Below are 23,734 nucleotides of genomic sequence, written 5' to 3'. Positions count from 1 at the left end.
AAGGCCTCTTCAAACCTCTACTTATTAACCTTCTAATGGCATAGTGAGCAAAAAACCAAAACAAAAAGCCTTGGAAAACATAAACTCTGAAGCCACTTTAAGCTTACAGATAAACAATATTTGGGTCAAGAAGGAGTCTTACTAACAAATGCATGCCAGGTTTACAGGTAGCAAACTCTGACCTACTTTCCAGAACTGACTGCTTATCAAGGAGCTCTTGTGCAGACGTTTAGAGGGACGTGATATTATCTTATACCATTACATTCATTCCACTTCCCATGCCCACCACAAATAACACACCCACCTTGCAAACGATCAAAACGTTTTGATTTAAATTTCTTTCAGATCCATCTAAATCTGCATTCTCAATTGCCTACCGACTTTGTTTCTCTCCTTTTTTTAATACTTCACGATGCATCATTCAGAATTCACTTTTTTTTCCACTTGTCTCTCTATCTCCATGATTTCCAACCTTCTCTCCTCTCCATTTAAATTTTCTCCTCTGAACCCTTTACCTGATTCTCACTCTATTCTTCCTTAACTGTTCCTGTCTCCTATTCTCCCGTCTCCACTGATTGATTTACAACCTCGACTTCTAGCTCACCGCTGCCGGTTGACTGTCACCATTTGCTTTCCCCTACATTCTCCCTATGTCCCTTCCCTCCTTTTATACTTTCCACTTTCTAGGTTCTTCTTTCACCAAATTACAGTCCTTCCAAGGACTACATACACACACTGTTACCACAAACCTCTCTTTTTCATCCCCCCCCCCCCCTCCATCAAACAAAATGCATGTTTCAAGTCTGTCTACAACGCAGGTTAATTTTTATGGCAAACATGAAATTCTAGACTCCCGATAGTCAAATAAAACTGCCGGCTATAAATGATCAACACTGGGAAAACCTCAGCGTTACTGTCAAGCTCACCCTACTCCTACCAGCATACTATTAACAAAAACACGACATCACGGCAAATGACGGGCACAAGGTTTTGTAATCATAGTGTTGGAGGGGGTGGGGGGGGGGGGATGGCAATGTTGATCTAACTATACAAACTGTCCACAGGTTGCTTGGTTACGATCCAGTTTCATCAAGTTTTAACCAGAAATAATGGTATGCTCTTGAACTACTTGCCAGAGGGGGGAAAAAAAATCATTCATTCTATGCCTGCCAAATTTGCCGAGTCAGCAAATAGGATGTGTGAACTTTGTATCATTCCAGTGCTTGCTGAGGTAAAGTAGAAACTGATGCAGATCACTGGCACCAGGTTGTACAGTAAAACCTTTGTGGTGACGGACTTCAGGAGATTACAAATAGTAGCAATTTGGATTATCTTTATTTCCATTCAAGGAACTTGAGTGATGTTTACATATTTGTAATGAACAGATTTCAGAAATTCCTACGACCATTAACACTTCAATGTGTTTTCTCAGAGATAAAAGCACCATTACAACTTTTGTTTAAAGATTATAAAATAAAACAAATATAACATGTGATCATTAACCACACCTTAGACACATATTGAGTTTCAATTTCTGCTTTAATATTTCTAAAACTTCCGCAAAATGTTAATCCAGACTTCTCCTGACTCCCAACACAACTAAAAATTCAACTAGGCTGTTTGATCTATCCCCAAGGATTTGTCTACTTAGATCTTAGCCTACAAAAGATGACCTCGTGATTTCAAGTTGCAGCTGATTTGTCTTTACAATTTAATAGAAAAGAAAAAAGGTCAAGATCATCCTCTATTATCACTGCAATATATGCAGCTGAATAATCCACATAGGACTTGCAATACATGGCAACCAAAATTGTAATCTGAAGTCTCAATACTAGAGATGACTGGGACGAACTTGTTTCAATATCAAAACATAAACATGAGTAAGATGTCACAAAAGGAAAATCTGAAATCTGAATGGGTTGGATTGTTCCACCATGCAGAAAAGAAATTCAGGTACTGCTCCCCTGGCCCATGCATACACACACTGAAACACAAAGCTGCATACACAAGTGACGGCACAAACAAACTTTTGAGGTCACCCTCAACTTGAACAAGGCCACTCACAACAAAGACATACAGCGTGACAGACGTCAAGCTCAATACTTTACGGAAACAAACTTTGACAAAATTTTGATGATCGGAAATTTGACTAGTACGCTCGCTGACGTAACATAGGAACATCACACATTTGCCTCCTCTTTCCCACCCCACCCCCCCCCCCAAAAAAAAAAGAAGACTGACTTCCCTTGCTAGTACAAGCCCTTGTGGTATAGTGAGGAACTGACACACTTTTCATACCTCAAATTCACTGAAAAATCATAAAGAAAGAAAGGTCTACCTGTTCCTGTGATGCCAAAAATGGAATCTGATTTTTCTCTTAAATGGGGACATATACATAAAAAATAAGTAAAATAATGCTATGATATCAAAATTTCAGTTTTTAGGTCACAATGAAAGCGTGAAATATTACCTAAAAGGGTATGCCAGAAGTATTGCAATCTCAGAGCATACCCGATCATGGTTGCTATGTGACGTTGTTTGATTATTCTATTTTAATTTATATAACATCAATTACAGTAAATAGGGCCATAGCAGTATCCATCGCACAAGAGTCAACTGCATGTGCAGCTTATAACTGCATGCGATTCAATACTACTGCTACAGCACATTTTGGTTATCACATACTAGTAACATTGTACCCACCCACTACTACAAAACAGGGAGGGCACTTCAGGAATAAAAGTCATATGCATACAATCAAAATCATTTTACACTTATGATCTCAAAATACTCCTAACACAACTCATCATCCTGGCAAATTGCTTTGGCCAGACAAGTTTCTTGGTGGAGCTTTTTGATTGTATGGCAAGCAAATTCCAAACCATGGAGGATGAATTGTGAGCCCTTCTGAGGGCTATGTTTTGCCTTTGAAGGGGAATGTACACATACAAAGTTCAAGGGCAGCTTGGTCTACTTATTGAATGGCTCTTTATTTGCTCCAGGGGATAAATCAATGATAGATAGCCAAGCACATTTTACAGATCCTGATAAGAGGTATATCAATCTCCCATCACATCTGATCTTTACAAATCATTGTAAATGCATATGCTCTGTTGTCTTTTCAATGATTCTGAATTACTTATGTTACATAAAAACACTTAAAACAACTAAAATAATTCTATTTATGTCTTGCAGCCAATGCACAACCTTAGCGAAGTTTTGGGGTTTGATTCTGTTTTGATAGTTCTACTTTTCCTCTTTGAGCTCTTGGATTTTGATAGGTAGGATCATTTCAATAAATGTTTGATGATACTTGTATCAGGCCAGGTTGATCAAGATTTTGCCAAGAAGCTAACATTGAGTTATAGAGACATCATATACATGTATTTGGTGCCAGCATGTGAAGATTTTGTACGTATACCATGCAGTGTTATCCATTCGCAACAGTTCAATAATACAGTACTCACATCTTACAATATGCAACAGGTAACACAGCTCTCTTTTTTTTGGGGGGGGGGGGGGTGGGGGGAAGAGGGTAAAGTTCAGGGACCCTCTCAAAAACATACATTTGAAAAGAGATCCTCTGTAGTCCATCTTGGGTTGGGAGGGTAAAGTTCAGGGACCTTCTCAAAAGCTTAACCCTAAGAAGACTGGGGGGGGGGGGGCCTAAAAGGACTAAAAGGCCCCCCCCTCGACATTTTGTGCGATTACTCGGCAACGCGCATTGCTTTCACCGCGACGCTCTATGACTTTTTTCTTTTGAGTTTCCCGCACATTTTGACACCAAATTTGTGACGCCCAGGGGTATGGTTCTGATGTTATGTAACTTTTTGTATGTGCACATCGGACTGAAAATGGCTCCAAAATGTGATTTTGTGTACAAAGTGAATGCAAATTGATATTTTTCACATGGTTCATATAAATATGCTTATTTTTACTCTCAACGGCTGAAATCAATTTGTTTTAGCAGTATTGTTCTTCAAAAACATCTGACATAAAATTTTGCTGAAAAAAAAAGACAAAAACAAAAGGTCAAAAAACAAGGAAATACATAAGAAATTCATAAAACAATAAAATACATAAGAAATAAAGTTTGATATACAGATTTTTTTTTTTCAAGTACATTTGCTAAGAATGCCACAAAGAGTATTTGGACAAAAAATTTGCACTTTTAGAACTTTATTTACTGATTTATAGCAAAAAGGTCTGATTTTTGCATAAATTAGCATAATTAATTGATATAAAATAAAAGAAGACTATTTTGAAAAATCTAATTATGTGATCTTGTAGATTACATCGCACACTACCATTGTGCAAATTTTTGCGGTGATCGCGCGATCCACGGCCGAGATCTCAAGGGGGGGGGGGGGGGGCCCTTTAGGCCCCCCCCCCCCCCCCCCCCCCCCCCCAGTCTTTCCAGCTACCAAAATACCCCAGTCTTTTTAGGGTTAACAGATCCTCTGTTGTCCATCTTGGGGTGAGAACCTTTGTCAAAAGCATACATCTAGCTTTGCAGAGAGTTCTTCTGTAGTCCCTTTTGGGTGTAGAAGGGGGCAAAAGCTTTGGGACCTTCTGAGAAACGTATATTTGGACATAGCTCCTCTGTAGTACATGGGGGGGGGACATAATTCAGGGACATTCTCAAAACATACCTTTGGAGAAAGCACCTCTGTAGTCCATCTCTCCAAGGGTCATGGTGGCCTCAATGGGGTTCATCATGAACACCTTCTCATTGTTCATCAGGTGGAACTCGGTGTTCAGGGAGTAGACCACTGGCACGGGGCGATTTGTTTGCTGGAATGCTATAGGAACCACAAACCTTGAGGGGAAAAGAGAAAGAGGGAGAAGAAGGAGAAGGGTAATCAGTCATGTCATACCTGCCAACATTTCAAGATGAAATATCTTACTCGTGGATTGCAAAAATCTTATTTTATATGCAAACTGAAGTTAAAAATCTTACTTTCAGTCAAATCTTCAGAAAATACACATGAAAGGTATATCTACATATTTTTTAAAAATCTGATTTCTCTGACAGAAAATCTGATTTTGCTATTTTTAACGTAAAAAATCTTACTGAATCTGATAAAATCTTACTAGTTGGCAAGTATGTCATGTACAACACACTCTGGGCCAAAGAGCTCTTTTATTTCCAGTACGTAGATACACAGAGTACATTACAACTTGGATAATTGAGATCCTACAATCACAATTTTGTTGTTGTTTTTGTTGGGTTCTTTCTTCTTTTTTTTTTTGCTCACATATCATCTCACATAATTTTCATTGATTATTTCACATTGCATACATTCTGGCTACTATGGGAAAATTCTGAGTATAAACTTTGCCCTGTTGTCATTGTGACAGATTTCTGACAATGACAGTCCAACGTTCTTGTTGCATAAATGTAAACATATGAAAAGCATACACCAACACAACTAAAACTTTGAATACATGCTCAAAATTAGTGTTATTTATCAGTTCTCTTTGTGTTTACTTCATGGCTTTGTGACATGTTATAACTTTAAGAAGTTGATTTTAGAATAATATTTCTGCAAGAATTTCTCCAAAAAAACACTCATAACACCCTCAATGGGGATCTCATGGATTCAGTCGAAAAGTTGGCTAGGGGGCAGCACTTACTTTTCAGGTGGGTGTGCCGTGCACACAATGGGCAGATCTGGAGATGGGTTGTAAGACTGCGTCGGAGTGGCTGTGCATGGAATTAGCTCGATGATGTAATCGCCAGAGTAGTCCTAGGGTAGTGGTAAACATGCAGCAATCGGATCAGATAAGTGAGAGAATGGAGAAGTGCAAGATAAATAATGTTACGTAATCACTCGATAAATGTTGTGATATCTTATTCGTGATAGGGACTGCTGATTCATGGTTAACTTGTGTCTACAAAGAGAAAAGTCATCGAAAGGTCATCACGTTTTACAAACTTCTTTGCAACACTTGTGGGATGATTCCTCATATATGAATTTGATTGCTCTTGTTGAGCAGGAAAAAAAAAGATATGACTGCAGAAAATCCATGCTCACTTCACTGCAATATCTAAGAGTAATTTTTAAAGCACGACATAAAGTGATAACAAAAGCAGAACTGTCAAATTTGCTAATTGCACAGAACAAATGGGATCACCAAAATCTGGTTCCCCTTCATCCAATAGCCTGAACTTCATGACCATCGAGAAGACATAACAGATTACCAAGCACTTATCCTGGTAAATTTACTCCATGCAGTACATTAAGTAGCTCCACTATGCGACACAAAATCCAGTGATGATATGAATGATATAAAAAGCTCTGATTTCGTGCAAATCAGTTATCTCGAGCATTTTCACAAACAATAGCACATTAACCTTATATGTCATGCCTCTTCGATTGGTCTGTAAGCACTGGATCAAATTACTAACCATGCTAAACTTTTGTTCTGCCGAACTAAGATTATGAATGACATGGTGATGCTCACAGAAAAAACAAAACAAAATGCCTCTCACACCTTTAGGGTGGAGGCATAGAAAGCCTTTCCTCTGGCACTTGCAATTAATTTGATGGTCAAAAAATTCACCAGGTTAGAATGCAATGTATATTTCAGAGCCAATTTGGACCAACATGACGAACACTTGGTTAGGGGAATATCTACATTTACTGAATGAACTCTATTATACAAGAGAACAGAAGAAGGTCTAACGCATAATTGGCTTGCAGTTTTTTTCTCACCTTCCTGTTGTATGCACTTGTGGCCCGCCAGAGTTGCTGCGGGCTGTCAAAAGTCCCTTCACTCCAGAGGAGCTCCAACTCAAATGCAACACCAAGCTCGAGGGGTGGGACTACACGTGACTTGTAGTTGTCGAGGGTGTGATGGTTGATGACAAACTGACCTACACATGGAAAATAGTCAGAGTACAAAATTGATACAGATATTTTCTGCAAACAACTTTTCTTTAAATATTCCTGCAGCAGTATGTAGTATAGTTATGAAGCAAAGAAGTTTTTATGTAACTTCTTTCCCTGTCATCTTGAGTAATTGCACTGTTCTAATTATAGCACATTCACAATTTTTTTTCTACAGTCAAACTTACTTATTACTAAAGTCGATCTCGCATAAGTCGAAAAATAAGTCGAAGCTCTTTTCAAGTCCTTTCTCTTATATTCTATTGATTTTAATCCCTAATAAGTCAAATTTTTCTAAGTCGAAGCTATTTCTTCAAATCCAAATAGATTCGACTTTAGGCAAGTTTGACTGGATTTTCCTTTCCCTCACAACACACACACACACACAAAGATACACACAAAATGAAGAGAAATTTAAGGTTATTCATAACAGAACAATCTGTGTGTCTGAATCATCAATTTCATTGATTATTCATCAAGTCACTGTTTGGAGACTTGTCCCTACCTCTAAATTTGGTGGTAGTCTTGAAATCAATGACAAGGTTGCCATTATCTCCAATCCAAATCCGAAGGACTTGAAGTCGGCCACTCAACACGCTCTCCGTTTCAAGGCCAGTGCGCCACAGGATTGTACTGCACGGGGATAGATAAATCAATGAAATAGTCAAACTGTTATCACAATATAAAGGTGTTGAATGTCTGTTAACACATCACTGGGAAGAAAGAATTGTCTATTCACAGAACTACCAAGTCAGCACTGGAAACAGAGGGAAAGTCACCTTTTTGCCTACTGAATGAATTAAAAAAGATGTGCTTATGTGAGGTACAATAAAGATACACTATGCTGTAACAAGCATGACCCATATAAAATCCTTAAAATCCTGACTACCTTACAAGGATGTCAAAAGACCTTATCAATGTCTACATCTATTTTGTCAATAAGATGCAAAGGATACCACATCTCAAGGCCTTTCAAATCAATCTGACTTTGATATTTATTGAATCCTCCAAATGCAAATGTGAGAAGATCCCAGTGGCATGATATACGACGATAAAGTCTGTTCACACTCAATGATCAAGTGCCTGGTATTCCAAAGGTTGCTTTATCCTCTTATCACCCAAGAAATTCCTGGTCCAGACTGGTCCAGACATACCTGATCCAAAGTTTAAACAAAATTGACTCTAACTGTAAACAGCTAACCTCTAAGCTGTCAAATTGTTAAAAGCTGGGTATAATACACTCATAATTCATGGATAAAGTGTTATCTTCTTGACTTCATCCCAATTGAGTCCAGTACTCAGAACAGTACTGATCAACAACCCCTCCCTGAAAGACGGAGAATAAAGAACAGAAAAGCGGAGATAATGTCTGAGAGCCGAATATCTGCATGATCAATGAAAGAAAACACCTGACTTCAACAATGAACATTTGGCAAACATGGTGCCTATGCAGATCAGAAAACAAACACTATTCTTTTGTCGATTACCCACTAAATCTCTTGTTTATCTTATAGTGGTGAGAGACTGGAATGACCTTCAGCCAACTGTAGATGACATAACATAGCCGTTGTTCCGACTGACCATTGCACGTGACTGCTGAGATCACACAAATCACACGCTTGCATGGAGAAACAAGTTTGACCTACTACACATCAGCTACAAAACTCATGCAAAAAAAAAAAATGGCTGTCACTGATCCCACATGAAGAGTTCACTGACACTATCATGCACTCTGGAATTTAGAAATGAACCCTATTTCACCAAATGACACCACTTTAGGGGTAGGATACAGTCCACTCATTGTAATCAGTGCATTGGCTTATACACCAAAGTACATTGTATCACTGAGCTATGACTGCACTTCTGAACGATCGTGTAAACCTCTACACAGACACAATCAAATAATTTGCAAGAAAACCTTAGATAACAGGGATGACCATGTCTTTGCATGAAGTCTGCAGAGTCAATCATTGTATGCAGTGTTTGCAACAGGAGACATCATACATCCTTCATATCTTACATTGCTATGCCTCTTAATGATTACAGAAATAGTATTAACGTTAACCCCTACTTAGAACACGTGGGATTCTATTGTTTTCTTGCTCTGATCGAGACGACACTTTGGATATTAGCAGACAACAACAGATGATAAGATGGCAATACCTGTAGAAAAATGAGAACTCCATTTCAGTCCTGTGATCCAGCGATGCCCAACCTGTTGGGGCCATGACGTAGATGTAGGAGACATAGAGTGGTACTGTGACAGTTAGGAAGCTCTTGTCGCCATTCCGCACCTCAAAGTCTGAGCTAACGGCGCCCCCGCACAGGTCGATGAGTTCGGTCATGTGGTAGTAGGCATCAAAGGTCCACGTGCAGCTCTTGAGATTGAGGTTGTTGTACAGCCGGAGCGTGCCCTCCTCCCGAACATTGGGGTCGAACTGGTAGGGGTAGTCATAGCCCGGACCCATGACCATGCTGTCGTAGTCAACAGTGTCCAGGAAAGAGTACTCCGCCAGGCCGCTGCCCTGGTCGGTGTTCACAAGGTTGGAACAGATGTGGGCGGAGCGGTAGACAGGCTCCGTGAGGAGGAAGCGGATGTTGTGGATGGGGATGGTGGAGATGATGGGAAGCATTCCGTCCTGGTGAGGGACCTCCACCGAGACATGGAGAGTGTTCGGGTGCTCCTCTTCTTCCGGTCCGATGTAGCGGAGATCGGCAATGAAGGACTGTGCCTGGAGACCCCGCGAGACCCCTGCCGTGACGGGAGTGTGACAGATGCCGTTGTCTGCGCCGATGGTCACGATGTTGCTGCGTAGCGGTATACCAGCCCGCCCTCGCATGTCATAGGGTTGCGCTACACACCGCACCTGGAAGTGTCGGCTGAAGTAGATGCTGTCCAGGACCTTGTGCTGTGAGCTGGTGAAGGGCGTGCTGTCAACGATGCGCTCAAAGGGTGAGCGTGTTCCCTCGTTATCCAGAGGGGTGGATACCTCCCAGTTGTAGCGGATGCTGGAGATGTTGATGCCCGAATCAAGGCACATGGAGCGAGTCATGGAGTACTCAGGGAAATGTGGGTCACATGGCTATGGGGGAAGAGAGAGCAACAAAAATGTGTGACTGGAATTCACTCAGGTTAACCCTAAAAGAGTTAATGAACGTGATACACAACTGGAACATAGTACATTTCAACAAGGCATAAGTGGGGTCATGTACATCAAATGGTGAACTAAGGGATAGATCCATGCAAACACTGAACACCAATGACGATCACAAATGGTGAATGTTACACATAACGTTTGGAGGAGACATAGATGCACTGATATAACACATATACATGAATTTTACATGAAAAATAACTGATACCCAGAAATAAAACACCAAATATATCAGAAAATCAAAGTAAGAAAATCTGCAACTGATGGCATGCAACTTTCTTTACTGAATTCATGCAAACCAAAAAAAAAAAAAAAAGTATACTCATTTTGTATTGCACAGTATATCTACAAAACAACTTCAGCAAACTGATAACCATAAAGCAAAGATGAATGACATCAACACAAATTTCAAATATTGGAATGACACATCTGAACTATAAAAGCAACATCTTACCAAACTGCTTCAATTCCAGATGTATGTTTTAGAGAGCATAAGATACATTTTTGGTGACTTGAGACATTCCAAATTATTGGTTTTGTGTACTGACATTTTAAATATGCATACTCGACTTTGATAAGCATTGTGAAAATACATATGAATGGATGATTATAGTTTCAACAGCTACCATTTCAATCAAGAGTAGTTGGCAGTTGAAACAGTAGGGCCTTATAAATCAATTCAATATATGCTACAAATGCTAGAAGTCAGAACGATACAGAATTACACATATTTCCAATGAACATTGTGCCCAAACAAATTCAATGAATTGATCATAGGGAAAGTCAAAAACACTCAATATGACTGATTTGAGTGAAATCTTTCAGGTCTCATGGACACCTGTAAAGGGTAGAATCATATTTCAGTTTTTATTTTTATAGAACAGGGCAAAATGGCATTGTTTTGACACTGTAATTCAATTGCAAAAGCAGTTGGGGGTGGGGAGAGATATCAATACTTTTTGCAGATGGTGAACAAATGTGTTCAGTAAACACCACAAGAGCACAGAGTAATTTCTTAGACTTACCGTACAACAGACAAGCGGGTACCCCGGAGATGGATCAGTGTCTAGAGCTGTGGCAATGTTATCGTAGTCCATTAGAGAAACCACCTGAAATATACAACAAAAATAAAAAAATTACAACTTCCATGTCACTATTGAGACTTCATCAACTCCTCCGTAAGTTTGAAGGGAATTCCTCCGTAAGATTGCTTAAAAAAAAAACATCCTCATGAATTATTCCCGAAGTCAGAATGTCACCTGTTTGACCATTAGATAATGGTGAAGACGGAAAGGTGATGTATTTTAAACACATCAAAAATTACTGCCATGATTGGAAGACTGGTGCTTCAACCACAGGTCACCATATGAATGACCAATGGTGTTCTGCAAAATAACAGTGACTAACTTTTATGACTCATGGAGAAGGATTTGAAGCAATCATTTAGGCATGGCCCAATTTCACATGGTCAGCACAGTGTATACAGACACAACTTTGCCATTTAAGTTGCAGAAATCGATGTCTACAGTAAACTGATTTATGAAATGAAATATATTAAAGTATCGGAAAACTATGACAATACAAAATCCTGAATGGGCAACAGGTCATCACATCAACCTAATTGTCTGGCTTAACAAAACTAGCGGAGACACTGGTACTGGACATACCACTGGCGGTGCTGGGAGGACAACACTGCCCGCTGCCTCCTCGTCAATCACAGTGACTGTTGCCACGTTGACCGCTCCCAGGAGGGCATTTTCCGGCTCGTCTGGTCCGAGGATGATGGAGAACGTCTCGTGCCATTCCATGTCTTCATTGTAGAGAATCTCAACTTGTATGTCAATGAACTGCACGCCTGTTGGTTGTCAGGGAAACATTCACTATTTTTTTACTTCTTTGCACATTAGAGATTTCTGTGAGATTATGTGTATGCTATCTTTTTTTTTTTTAGTTTTGATATTTTGGATTGGTTTATTTCATTTAGTGTAAATATTTTTTACATATCAATAATATATTTGTACAATTTTGTTATAAAAAATTGGGAATTCATGTAATATAACTACATGCTCTCCTATGTGGCTTGAAAAAGTGAGAAAATAGGAAAATTGATGGCGTTGTTTCAAGTACAATTATCTAAAGAAGCATCTGCATATATTGTAGATTGAACACAAGAAGTGCAAATGAACAAGCTGTATTGCCTTTATTCTAATTTGCTTGCAGAACTTATCATTGTCCAACAAATGATGTAGTACCAAACAATTAAAAACATTATACTGACATGGTACGAAATATGATTAGCTTTTAACTACTAATATTCTTTTTTTTTTTTGGGGGGGGGGGTGTTGGGTGTTGGGGGGGTGTTAGGCTAGTATCCTTGCAGTTTTTAGACTCCTACTTTGAATGGGCACACTGAAATGTGATTTGCTCCTCTACGTGTCTCATTTGTCATTCGTTTACAGTCTTCTCATCTCACTGGGTACAAGACTAGTAACAGTCAATTCATATATACCTTCACAGTCTTCACTGATAGTGCATATGACTTTCAGGGCACACTTGTGCATGCATGAATAAATCACTTCATAAGACTTCGCCTACATATGTCCTACACACTTGACTGTGATAAAACAAAGCTCAAGAATGGAAGTAAGGTAAAGGTTTACTTTGAAATGCCGATCTGAGATGCAACGCTCTCAAACTTATCTGCTGTACTGATCTCACCTGGATCGAATCGGAGGACCTTTGAGTAGGGTTCATAGTCTACGCCCGACTTGGCCGACCCGTCCCGGGTACTGCAGCGCACGCCGGAGGTTCGGTTCTGGTCACCCGTGCGCACGACTTTGATGTCGACGAACTGTGTCTGGTCTTGGCTGCTGGGTTCACGGACACTGTACGCCATACGCTCAAACTGAAGCATCGGAGCTAGAGGATGGATGTATGAGAAAAAATAAAGTGATGTCACATTTGAGGTTGAAGCTGGAAATTCCTTGTCAGTGTTTTGGGAGAGTGCATGACGAGCTCCCAGTTCAAAATTCCACGGGTATATTTGAAAGATGTGATCAGAGAATTTGTGCAACTCTTATGTCTTCTTTGGTATTCTTTTTTATTTGCTCAGTTTCTCAGATATCAATTTATTATCAATTTTGATTTATGATCTACGACATTGTTATGGAGTCGACAGTTTATACAGGGTGACACAATTATAAGCTCCTTGATACTTGTTCAGAGAACAGAGCTCGAAATCAAAAGCATCAGGAGCTGACTTTGCACATACCATCGCACAAAAAGACCACCAACATTTGGTGAAACAATTAGGTTTTTAAAGAAAAACTACAACTTAAGTACTTTTTCCCAAAGTTGCCCAAAGGCTCTACGGCAAACAGGAATCAAGGCTGAACTCTGATTCCCCAGCAAAAATGCTAAATGACATGAGGAAGCATGGCATGGTCAACGATTTAAACATCTGATGATATTTTTTTTTTTAAAGCCATGAACTTGAACAAGACCCATTCCATGGTGTTTTGAATAGAAGGGCAGTCTGATCAAATATCTAATGATAACAGCGTCCAAGGCACTTGTTCGTTCAATTGTCCCTGACATTCGCTGTCAAATGCCGGCATCACTGCCTTATGGTGGTCATTGATCTATTTGCATAAATCCGGACCTTTGCCTTGGAAGGGAAGTTTACACAATAGATAACCTGCCATTCAAAAATTCACCACACTTCACTTGCGTGACTGATCTGTCAAAAACTTACCTTTACTCTATAGATATTTGTCACGCATGCACAAGGATTTTCACAGCTTTACAAGTCTCGTCAAGACATGCGAGGTATTCAGCTTAAAATACACTCTAGTTAATAACACTGCCACCAGAACTGTGCATCCATCAAACAGGCTTTTCTCTGTAGCTTCACACGTTAAACATGTTTCCTCGAGTGCAAAGGCCAATATAGGAAGAGGATATCCACCTGGTTGCAATGTCATTTCTCAAAAGTTATTCAATTCAATTAAACTCATTTTACTGTTTATCACATGCCATTAAAGAAATACATAAATTCACCTATGTTGTACATATATAACACATCACATCTACATGGACAACTGGTGGAATAAAAATATACATATATAGCACATGAAAGAATTAGCAAAAGGTCACAAAATGCTTATCGAGGCTGATTTCATTAGAAAAACACATGCCAAATTGATGGTACTAAAAGGGCATTCACAGTTTTCCCATGTACTTTTTGTGTCTTGCCATAAATGTGAAGGTCACCTACCATCAGCATTGTCCGTGATGGTGATCAGGGATGTTCGGTTCTCGCCGATTCTGGCGTCGCAGATCTCACTGCCATATGGCATGGACAGCTTGAGCATGAATGTTTCATCACTCTCGTATGTACCATCTTCCACCAGGCGCACTGTGCAATTCTTGACCTGCGTGCATGTGATGGTCACGGAGTTAAACTTTCTCATGCTTACATTAGGTAGGTTTTGCAATCAACACTAACAGCAGTTACAATACTGGCAGACTTTAATATACATTGAAAAGGGAGGCAAGACTGCAAACAAAAAATAATCTATAACTGGATCAGATGGGAGTAAAATGATCTGTGCAGAAAGGAACATCGAGCATTTGCAAGAAACCTAAAAGGGAAATGAATGATTATGATATCAAAGCAGTATTCGAGGCCACACATGCTTCCCAGAGCCTACACATTGTAGCTTCAAAAGCTTGATATAACTAAAATCATACTTCAGAGGGAGACCTGGGCCCTGTTGCCTAAAACAATTAATGGTAACACTGTGATCAGTGGTGATCATTAGTGATTTCTTGGCTTTGACTGGATATGGAATAGTGTTGCCATGGTAGTTATCATTGATTGCAGAGTGACCATTAATGGTAAAGTTACTAAAGTTTATGCCATGGGTCACAGGAGTGAACTTGTTCATGACAAGAGGTCATTATTCAGGTCATTGACATGTCAAACTGTATGTGAAATCTACCAAACAAAATCCACAAAAACAAAATCTACAAAAACAAAGTCTCCATTAGAAAATGTACAAAAACAAAATCTACACAAAGAAATTTACAAAAACAAAGTTATTAAAAAATATCAGGTGCAGGAACAAACATTTAATAGCTAGGTTCAACTGATAAGCACAATGTGAATGTTTAATATGCTTAATTAGGAGCTATTGTTATCATAAGTGACTGTGTGAACATGGTTACTAAAAATAAATTAGAACAATACTCATAAACAAAATTCCCACCTGGCAAATGACCAGGTGGGAATCTGCTTTGTTGGAGTGATTGCAAATCAAAACATTCCTTCTATTGTTTTGACATGAATAGAAGATGTATAATTTTACACAGTGATATTCTCCAGGGAGTCTGGTGGCAGGGTGAAATGAACATTAATTTTGTAAACAAGTAGGAATGTGTTCACAGTTGTCTGACAAGCCAGATGACAAGTGTGCCCTAATTTATGGATTTCTTTTTCCTCTAAGTACCTTGTGATGACCTACTTAAATGCAACGGTTTCTTCTACAAATACATTTTGATCCTTTCTTTGTCAGGGACTATATACAGTGTTTACAATACCACAGAAAGTTCTGTACCAATCAGTTCTTGAAGCACACAAAAGGCTAATACTTGAAATAAAGTAGTTGTTGCTATATAAGGCAAGCCTCTGGCAAGACATCAGATAGTCAGGAACAACCATTATCATATTACAAGCATAGAAGTTTCCATAAGTTTGAGAGCTGTCTTATTGATAAGGTACGTTGCTACAGTCAGGATCAAGCTGAATGGTAATATACTGTACAAATATTGACTGCTTAGAGGGTCAGAGCTCAAATCATTGACCCATGAAGGATTTGACATATATGATTTGACCTTTTATCCAGATCATAACACAACTTGCCATAACATCACCAATGAATATAAACCCCTTTATTTTAAGATAAAAATCTGTTCATTAACTCACAGGTCACTTACAATAAATCAAGAGTACTGAAATGTGACGTCATAGCCATTCATTGCCATGGAAACTGGTTCTAAACAACCTGACAATAGCCCCAATATCTGTGAACACAACAGTTGCTCCAACAAAAGACTGTGATATCAATCACTTTGGTGCTCTACAAGCCTGCATTTGTAGTGACAGTGATCAATTTTTCTAGCTATCCGTACCTTTTCACCAGGAGCAAAGATAATCCTGAAGTCATCGGTGTTGAGTCTCTCGTCGTAGTCCATCATAACCTGGGCAGTCTTCTGTCGGGTGAAGCACCTGACGGAAGACTCAAACGAGATGTCGCCGGTCCGGACGACAGGCACGTGGACCACGCCCGTCTTCTCTTCCACTGTCATTCGTGTTGTCTGGAACTGCATTGTGGGTACTGAGGAGGATGGAAAATATAAAAAATCAGTTTCAGTTTGATTTCATTTCTGCATTTTTTCATGAAAATCATTCATAGAGTAACAATACATATATCAGTACAAAAGTTATCAGCAGGATTATGGGATTTTAAGGTGACATGAATTCACTAAAATCAGCTGAATTTTGCATACTAAACACATGTCATGATAACAGTCAGAATTACACTTTTCACAGAGAATAAATCCCTAGTCCCACAGGGAGGCAGAAAAGAATTACTTTTACAATATAATATACAATTATTCTTATTGACTGTCCACTATCTTGAACTCTGGAATCAAATATTTATTCTGTACAGCAGCTTGGAATCAGTCATACATTGTGCTATACAGCTTAACTGAACTGCAATAAGACATCGAAAAAGGATTAACACTATACTATAAAACCAGGAACATTCGCAGCATGAAACTTTCATGAAATGCTATTGGCATTCATTGCAATGTGTAGACAAAACCTTCCACACGCATTTTACTTTTGCAAATCTTGGCTCCTCAAGAAATTCGTTAGAGTTTCATGTACGCGAACATTTCTGGTTTTACAGTATACTGTGCCCTCAATGCTGTGAATAGAAGGGGAAAAAATGTGGGATGGGAGAGGAAAGGTCCTCAAAACGGCAACTCACCATCGTCGGCAGTGTCGTTGATGACTACTACGACCTCCGAGGGAGTGCCCAGCCTAGTGTTCATGGCCGAGCTGAGGAAGACGATGAACGTCTCGTTGCCCTCAAGCTGCGGGCTGGCCGAGTCATCCACGATGGTGATGCGACAAATCTGGACAGGTGGTGCCAAAGAGGAGGAGGAAAAGGAGGAGGAGGAGGACAAAAAATATCAGACACATTCATTGTGTGCACTGAAATAGTGCATTTGGCTCCTCTGATATGGCTGTTACTGATATTAACATGAACCTAAAATGTATTAATTCGTACACATATAAATATGACATAGACGCAACAATAATGCATATCACAAAGACAGGATGCCAACCGAGCAAACAGGATCGCAGTACTCTGAAAGCTGAAAAAGCATATTTTTGGTGGTAAAACATTGTTTTTTTTTTACTTTTCCTGCAATAGACATATGTAGTAACACCACAAGGGCACACAGTATTTTCTATTAGACTTTTGGCAAAAATTTGGTAAAATACAACAAAAATACTACAGAAAAAGAGGTAGCATTTGGAATTTCTGCATATGTTTACAGTGTATATCTTTGCCAGGATCGCTGTAAGATATGCTTTGAGACGTATACAACAATCTATACAGACAATATGAATTAGGATAAGATGAGAGGTGAGATATCTCTATTATTATCAAGAACTTCTAATCAAGATGGCTGCTTGACTATTACCTCTCTTAACATATTTTCATGTCAATTGCATGATTTTTTTTGCCTACCTTGTTTCTTTTTTTATTCATTCTCATTTGTTAAATTTAATGAAGGGTGAATAAAATATTACAAATGCTCTCACTGGCAAGACTGGCTTAAGCAGGTGTCACTGATTAATCTAAGTCCAAGATGGTGAGGTAAGTAGAGAAGAAAAGAGTCAGAATCCTAAATCAGATACATTGTATGGCATTATTATGACACTGCCCACTTCCGAGATATATTACACTCACTGACCTCTACTGTTTGCTGAGGGTCAAAGGTCAGCATGTTGGCGCTGGGCACGTAATCCTGTCCCGGTGATGCAGACTGTGGTAGAGTGTCTTTGGGGGCGCACCAAACCATGGATGTATAGGAGAGGTCGCTGCCCTGGCGATAGACTTCAATCTCCACGGTGCCGGAATTCTCGCTGAAGATGTAGTTAGGATGCCCAAAGTAGACTACAGACTCTGCAACATACCAAGAGAATTGTCAGAGCATTATTCATCTGTATATAATGCAGTTTATTCTTTTAGATGCTATGTTTTACAAACACATATACCATCACAGGATATGTGTGTGTACGTATGTTTAGCTGTTCATGTACCCCAGAGTCGCCAGGATACTCAGTAGTGCAGAAAATACTTGCCTTCCAGTACCAGGTTTATGGTACAAAGAGAGAAAGGGGGGGGGGGGGGGGGAGTGGACCATAGTAATATACCATAAATGAATCGGTCCTCAGATCAGTTTATGAAATGATTACATAACCGGGGGGTGTTTCATAAAGCTGTTCGTAAAGTTATGAACAACTAACGAGCGACTGGTGATCAGTTCTTTGGCTGAATTATGGAAATTCTGATAAGTATAGCACATCAGAACTGATCACCAGTCGCTCGAAAGTTGTTCGTAACTTTACGAACAGCTTTATGAAACAGGGCCCAGCATGAAAATCCTTGTTCTTACCATCATTTGGACCATCTATGATGACATCAGCCCTGGACTTGGGCCCTATCCTGGTGTTGTAAGACGGCATGGACAGGGCAATCTCAAACTCTTCTTGCTCTTCATACAGGGCATCATCAATGATCTGGATTAAGACACAAATAGACAGAAATAATATTTCCATAATGCAATCCCACCCTTCACACTGTCTCAATTCCTAGCTTCTCCATGGTGTGTTTATGAATAAGGATGTACATAAACGCGCAATTTGTCTCTGCATCAATGCAGTCACCTTTTCCCAGGATTTGGTAACCTTACTGATTTACTTTTCTTATGTCTAGTCCTCCATATTCCATCCCTCATTACTTGATAACAAAGAGATCCTGAACAACCTCAACATATTAGTACCATATCCATTTTGAAATGCACATCACAGCTTACCTTAATGTCACACGATGCTGTGTTCACTCCTTGAGGAAAGACTACCTGGTACTCCAGCGACATGCCCCTAGTCTTGTAGTCAGACCCAGACTCAAGGCCGGTCAGACTGCTGCCTGTTGCAGAGCGAGGGATGGTGAAACAGATCGCTGACACAGAGGAGGAGGAGTCCCCTGAGAAAGGAAAGTTTGAAACAAAACAAAATGAAACATTAAGTTTTTTGTTGATTTCTTTTTATATACAGGTTACTGAGGTAAGCAGCATCAATTAGAACAGCTTGGATAAGATGTCAGGTAATGTCTGGTACTTCTTGGTTTCAATAACAAATGTTTATGCAGTAAATTCTGATTAAAAAGCCTGTCTCATCCTGACTGACAATGAATTTGCATTTTAAACTTTATCAACTGTATCAATCTGTAATGTTGCACTAAAAATTAATTGAGATACGTTGGGTTATCGAAAACAGTTCTTTCAAAAGTGTGGTGGAACAAAAACACACAAGGCAGAATTGTAGATTCATTGATCTACATTGAATGTAACATATTGTTCACGAAAAAGATCTACATGAATATACAAACCTTTCCTCACTACTGGAGCAAACAGGAATCCTGCACTCTCGTTGACATGGTACTGTGTCTGGGCAAACTCAATACTTGGTTCTGTGAACAGTGACGGGAATGAGAAAGAGTAAACAGTAGAGTAACTTTACATATGAATACAAAAATAGATTGGTATGAATCAATTTTTCACCTGCACTGGACAATCACCTGTTTCCTCTGATCTTAATCATCAACTATCACTGTTTTAAAATCATTAACATCATCATCACCACCACCATCATCACATGACTCATCACCTTCCTCATTATCGACATCATCATCATCATCATCATCATCAATGTCATAATTTTTGTCATCATCATCATCAATACAACTAACAAATGTACTGGTAATAGTCAATAACTAAAGTTTTCTCCACACAGAACTATCAAATCTGTACAGTCATTACAATATCCTTACCGTCTTCAATGTCGTTAATGGACACGATAGCCCTTGAGGGCTCCCCTAGCAGGGCGTAGGCCGGTGTGCTGAGGTCGATGATGAAATCCTCCGGGCCCTCGAAGACGTCGTCGTCATTGATGATGATGGTGCACGTCTTGGTGTCCTCCCGCTCCTCAAACTGGACCTGGCCGGCGTGCTCCACGTAGTCGTTGCGGCCGCCGCGGGAGTTTCCAGCTGTCGTCGCTGTTGCCGTGGCTGCTTCCGTGCGGCACAGGACGATGGCGTACTACAAGAGGAAGGAGAAATACAATGACACAGTCAAAATACAGACCTACACAAATTTCCACATCACTTAATATGAGTGTGATGAAAACAGCTGACATAACATACACTGTGGCCTATGTAAAGAAATTAAGAAAGCATGTGGGAAGTGAAAAGATTTGAGGTGTTGAATTGATTTCATGACATACATTACTAGCTTGCTTTTATTTTTGTCCGCTACATATCTTTTCGCCAAACAAAACTTCAGATCTAATGATTTCAGTGGACTGAACAGGCCATTAGATAAGTGTCGAGCTCTGCTATATGCCATAACTGGAAGTCCAATGTGAGTAAAAGTAAGAGAAAAGCCCATGTCAATAATTTTCCATTACCTGATTGATATTCCCTGTTCTCTTTAGGGCCACGCTGATGGTGCCCTGTGTTTCGCTGACGTTGTAGTGGGCCCTCTCAAAGTGGATGAGGGACCAGCGAATTCTGTACACCGACCCGATGACGGTGTTCGGCAGTGTGTCGGAGACGTCGAACACGAAGCTGTCGCTGGTCTCTGACTCTGCTCCCGGTGTCAGGATGTACCGGATTATCCCGTTCTCAATATCCTCTGTGGACCAATAAATTAGGTCAGAACAAGATCTTAGAAACCATACACTGAATGAAATGATGCCATCACACAATATATTTCACTTAATTATTTCAGTCATTGCTTTTGGTCCATTTTAGACATTGCTATAAAATCTGCATGACATTAGAATAAGCTCCCAAGAAATTTGATCTTATATCATTTGTGACCCTGCATCAGACAAGTAGAAACACATGGATTTTTAGTAAGGGGCAGATTCTGAAAGAGCAGACTGCAAGCTTTAAAACAATGTATAACTCATTTCAAATGTACTCTACTAACCCAACTAAATATTGGAAGTAGACTGAAGCAGTATCTTTTTCATGCTTCTGAAACAAATGCTAAATATATCCAAATTCCTCCACTATCAGTCAAAATGTACTTGTGCATCAAACAAGAAGATATATGTTAATTCACAAAAAAAGAGAGCCTTATTGTGTCATTCTTGTGCTCCTTACGCTGTGTGAAAGTGGAGACGGGAACCCTTGGAGTCAGGGTACTTTCCAGGTATCCATGGCGAGGTGGTGATGTGACGGTGTAGACCAGGTCACGATCAGATGTGTCAGCATCCATAGTTTGAAGGGTACGACTTGTAAGTACTCCCATAGCCTGCAAATAAAACAGGCATGCAAATCAATCAAGTGGCTTCCCTGTAACTGACCAGCTGAGGTCTCTTGCATTTGCCAAAAAATCATTAGAAATAAATGTCAACTTTTACTCAGGATAGGACAAAAGATGAAATGCTACTATGCCTAAACATTTTTTTCCCCACCCAAATTCATCGTCAATGGGAAGAGTAAAAATTTGCTTTGCAAGTAAGAATTAGGTATAGCATTCTGTCAAATGCAACTGAAGTAGAACTTATCGCTCTCAAATGAATGCTTTACAGGACATATGTTCAGTAGGTATGAGGGGAAATCTGTCCAGAGGAATGCCGATAATCAGATGCCATACCCTGTCATCCACATACTCCAGGTAGGAGAGGCCGTTGTTGGTGACGATTCTTGGCGTGCCATCGTCTACTGGCATCACTGTGATTTCAAAGACCTGGAGGCAAAATGTGACAAGAAAAACCTCAACATCATTACAACATGACAAAAGACAGAAATGAATCACCAGAGATACATGTGTAGGTCTGTAGGCATTGTCAAGAATGAATTGTCTGTGAACAATTTTGAAGAACAGTGATTTAAAAGCATACTGCTTCATTTTGACAGCTTAATTTTCTAATGCCTTGATATTTGCTTTACCCAGGCATTATGAAAGACAATAAGAGACACATACATTGGAATTTACAAAGGTACCCTAGTTTAAATCTAGTCATGAATTATGCAAATTACGATTGGATAGATGTGCACCAACAGCAACACAATATTGGATGCATGCTGATGAATGCATGCCAAGGTATGCCATATTGTGCTGGTTTCGGTCCATGGACTTATCATCATTATTAAATGAAGGAAATTAAGTGAATCGGACTTCTTCGGACTCGGGAAAGTGGGCCAAAGCGTAAGCGCTAAAGAGGAGTTAATAGCGTAGGTCTCTATAGGAAACTTGCGCCTTGCGCCCGCGTACGCATTTGACTAAAACATCGGGACCATACACCTTTAAGCAAAGGTTTTGATTTAAACTACCATTGTAAATTTAGGCCATCAAGTCTTCTTTGAGAAGATGCTGTCAATGTTTGCTGTGTGATGTCAATCCAAAATCTTCCAGAGAGAATATATTTTTGAAGAGAATCTATTCTTCTCAGAACAACAACTGAATAATGGTGAGTTCAATTTGTCATAAAATGCAAATCATCTCTGGCAAAGCTGTTTCTCAGAGCAACTGATTTTTTTCATCCTGTGATATCACCTGAGTGTTTTCTTTTCTTTTCTACCATACCTGCGGGGCTGAAGTTGTCTGCAGTTCTGTGCCCTGCTCCACAACAAACACGGGGTTGGTGCCGTCAGACACAGTGAACATGAACCGGTCGGACAGCGTGTTGGTGCCATCGTGGTTGTAGCTGATACGATTCTCGTAGATATCGGCCATGGAGAAGGTCAGAGTGGGGGTGAAGCGTACCCCATCCAGGGTGAAGTCAACAGTGCCGTGAGAAGGTGGGGTGAATATTGTGAACATGATGGTTGTCTCCTGTTTGGGATGACACAGATGAATTTCTGAAGAATTCTTCTGACCATGCATAAATCATTTTAAAAGCAGACTGACAATTTTCAACAAGAGTAATCTTTCAAACTCATGCAATATCCCACAGGAGTGGTTGTCAACACAGGCAATGGCAATAAAACAATTTCAAATGGGGTCTCACAGACAAGATGGGTTCTTTTCATGTTTAAAAAAACATAAAACAAACAGCCTATGGTAGAGACATGAGCCTGTGACTCAATTACAGGTCAGTACTTGACACAGGTTTGAACAGAAATTAAATTCCTTGTTACTTTGTTCAAAATTTCAAAGACACAGATAGAAACTTTAACATCAGGAATGACTAGTCAGACCAGTATTAGTAAAGAGATATCACAATCTGGTCATGTACATAGTAATACCTCCACAAAAGAACTAAATTGTTTCATCTCTGGTACTGTACCTGCAGAAAAAATATCATAT

General features: G+C 39.6%; 1 protein-coding gene across 1 annotated transcript in view; it reads right to left on the bottom strand.

The window, feature by feature from the left end:
• The window catches only part of LOC140228817 (extracellular matrix organizing protein FRAS1-like), a 241,756-nt gene that overhangs the window by 6,806 nt on the left and 211,216 nt on the right, over window positions 1-23,734 (bottom strand). Inside the window, exons 46-65 of the mRNA XM_072309090.1 lie at window positions 23,012-23,260; window positions 22,079-22,171; window positions 21,583-21,733; window positions 20,880-21,106; window positions 20,245-20,512; window positions 19,804-19,884; window positions 19,229-19,398; window positions 18,809-18,932; window positions 18,104-18,315; window positions 17,107-17,254; window positions 16,241-16,446; window positions 14,325-14,481; window positions 12,767-12,967; window positions 11,716-11,903; window positions 11,074-11,157; window positions 9,057-9,976; window positions 7,399-7,526; window positions 6,720-6,880; window positions 5,638-5,750; window positions 4,653-4,819 (exon numbers count right to left, since the gene is read on the bottom strand). Of these exons, the coding sequence (XP_072165191.1) occupies window positions 4,653-4,819; window positions 5,638-5,750; window positions 6,720-6,880; window positions 7,399-7,526; window positions 9,057-9,976; window positions 11,074-11,157; window positions 11,716-11,903; window positions 12,767-12,967; window positions 14,325-14,481; window positions 16,241-16,446; window positions 17,107-17,254; window positions 18,104-18,315; window positions 18,809-18,932; window positions 19,229-19,398; window positions 19,804-19,884; window positions 20,245-20,512; window positions 20,880-21,106; window positions 21,583-21,733; window positions 22,079-22,171; window positions 23,012-23,260 (4,048 nt within the window). The remainder of the gene's footprint in view (window positions 1-4,652; window positions 4,820-5,637; window positions 5,751-6,719; window positions 6,881-7,398; window positions 7,527-9,056; window positions 9,977-11,073; window positions 11,158-11,715; window positions 11,904-12,766; window positions 12,968-14,324; window positions 14,482-16,240; window positions 16,447-17,106; window positions 17,255-18,103; window positions 18,316-18,808; window positions 18,933-19,228; window positions 19,399-19,803; window positions 19,885-20,244; window positions 20,513-20,879; window positions 21,107-21,582; window positions 21,734-22,078; window positions 22,172-23,011; window positions 23,261-23,734) is intronic.

This window comes from Diadema setosum, chromosome 5, assembly GCF_964275005.1.
Source record: "Diadema setosum chromosome 5, eeDiaSeto1, whole genome shotgun sequence".
In the NCBI taxonomy this organism is placed as follows: Eukaryota; Metazoa; Echinodermata; class Echinoidea; order Diadematoida; family Diadematidae; genus Diadema; species Diadema setosum.
The sequence above is the reverse complement of the archived record's forward strand: the minus strand, read 5'-3'. Positions and strand labels throughout refer to the sequence as shown.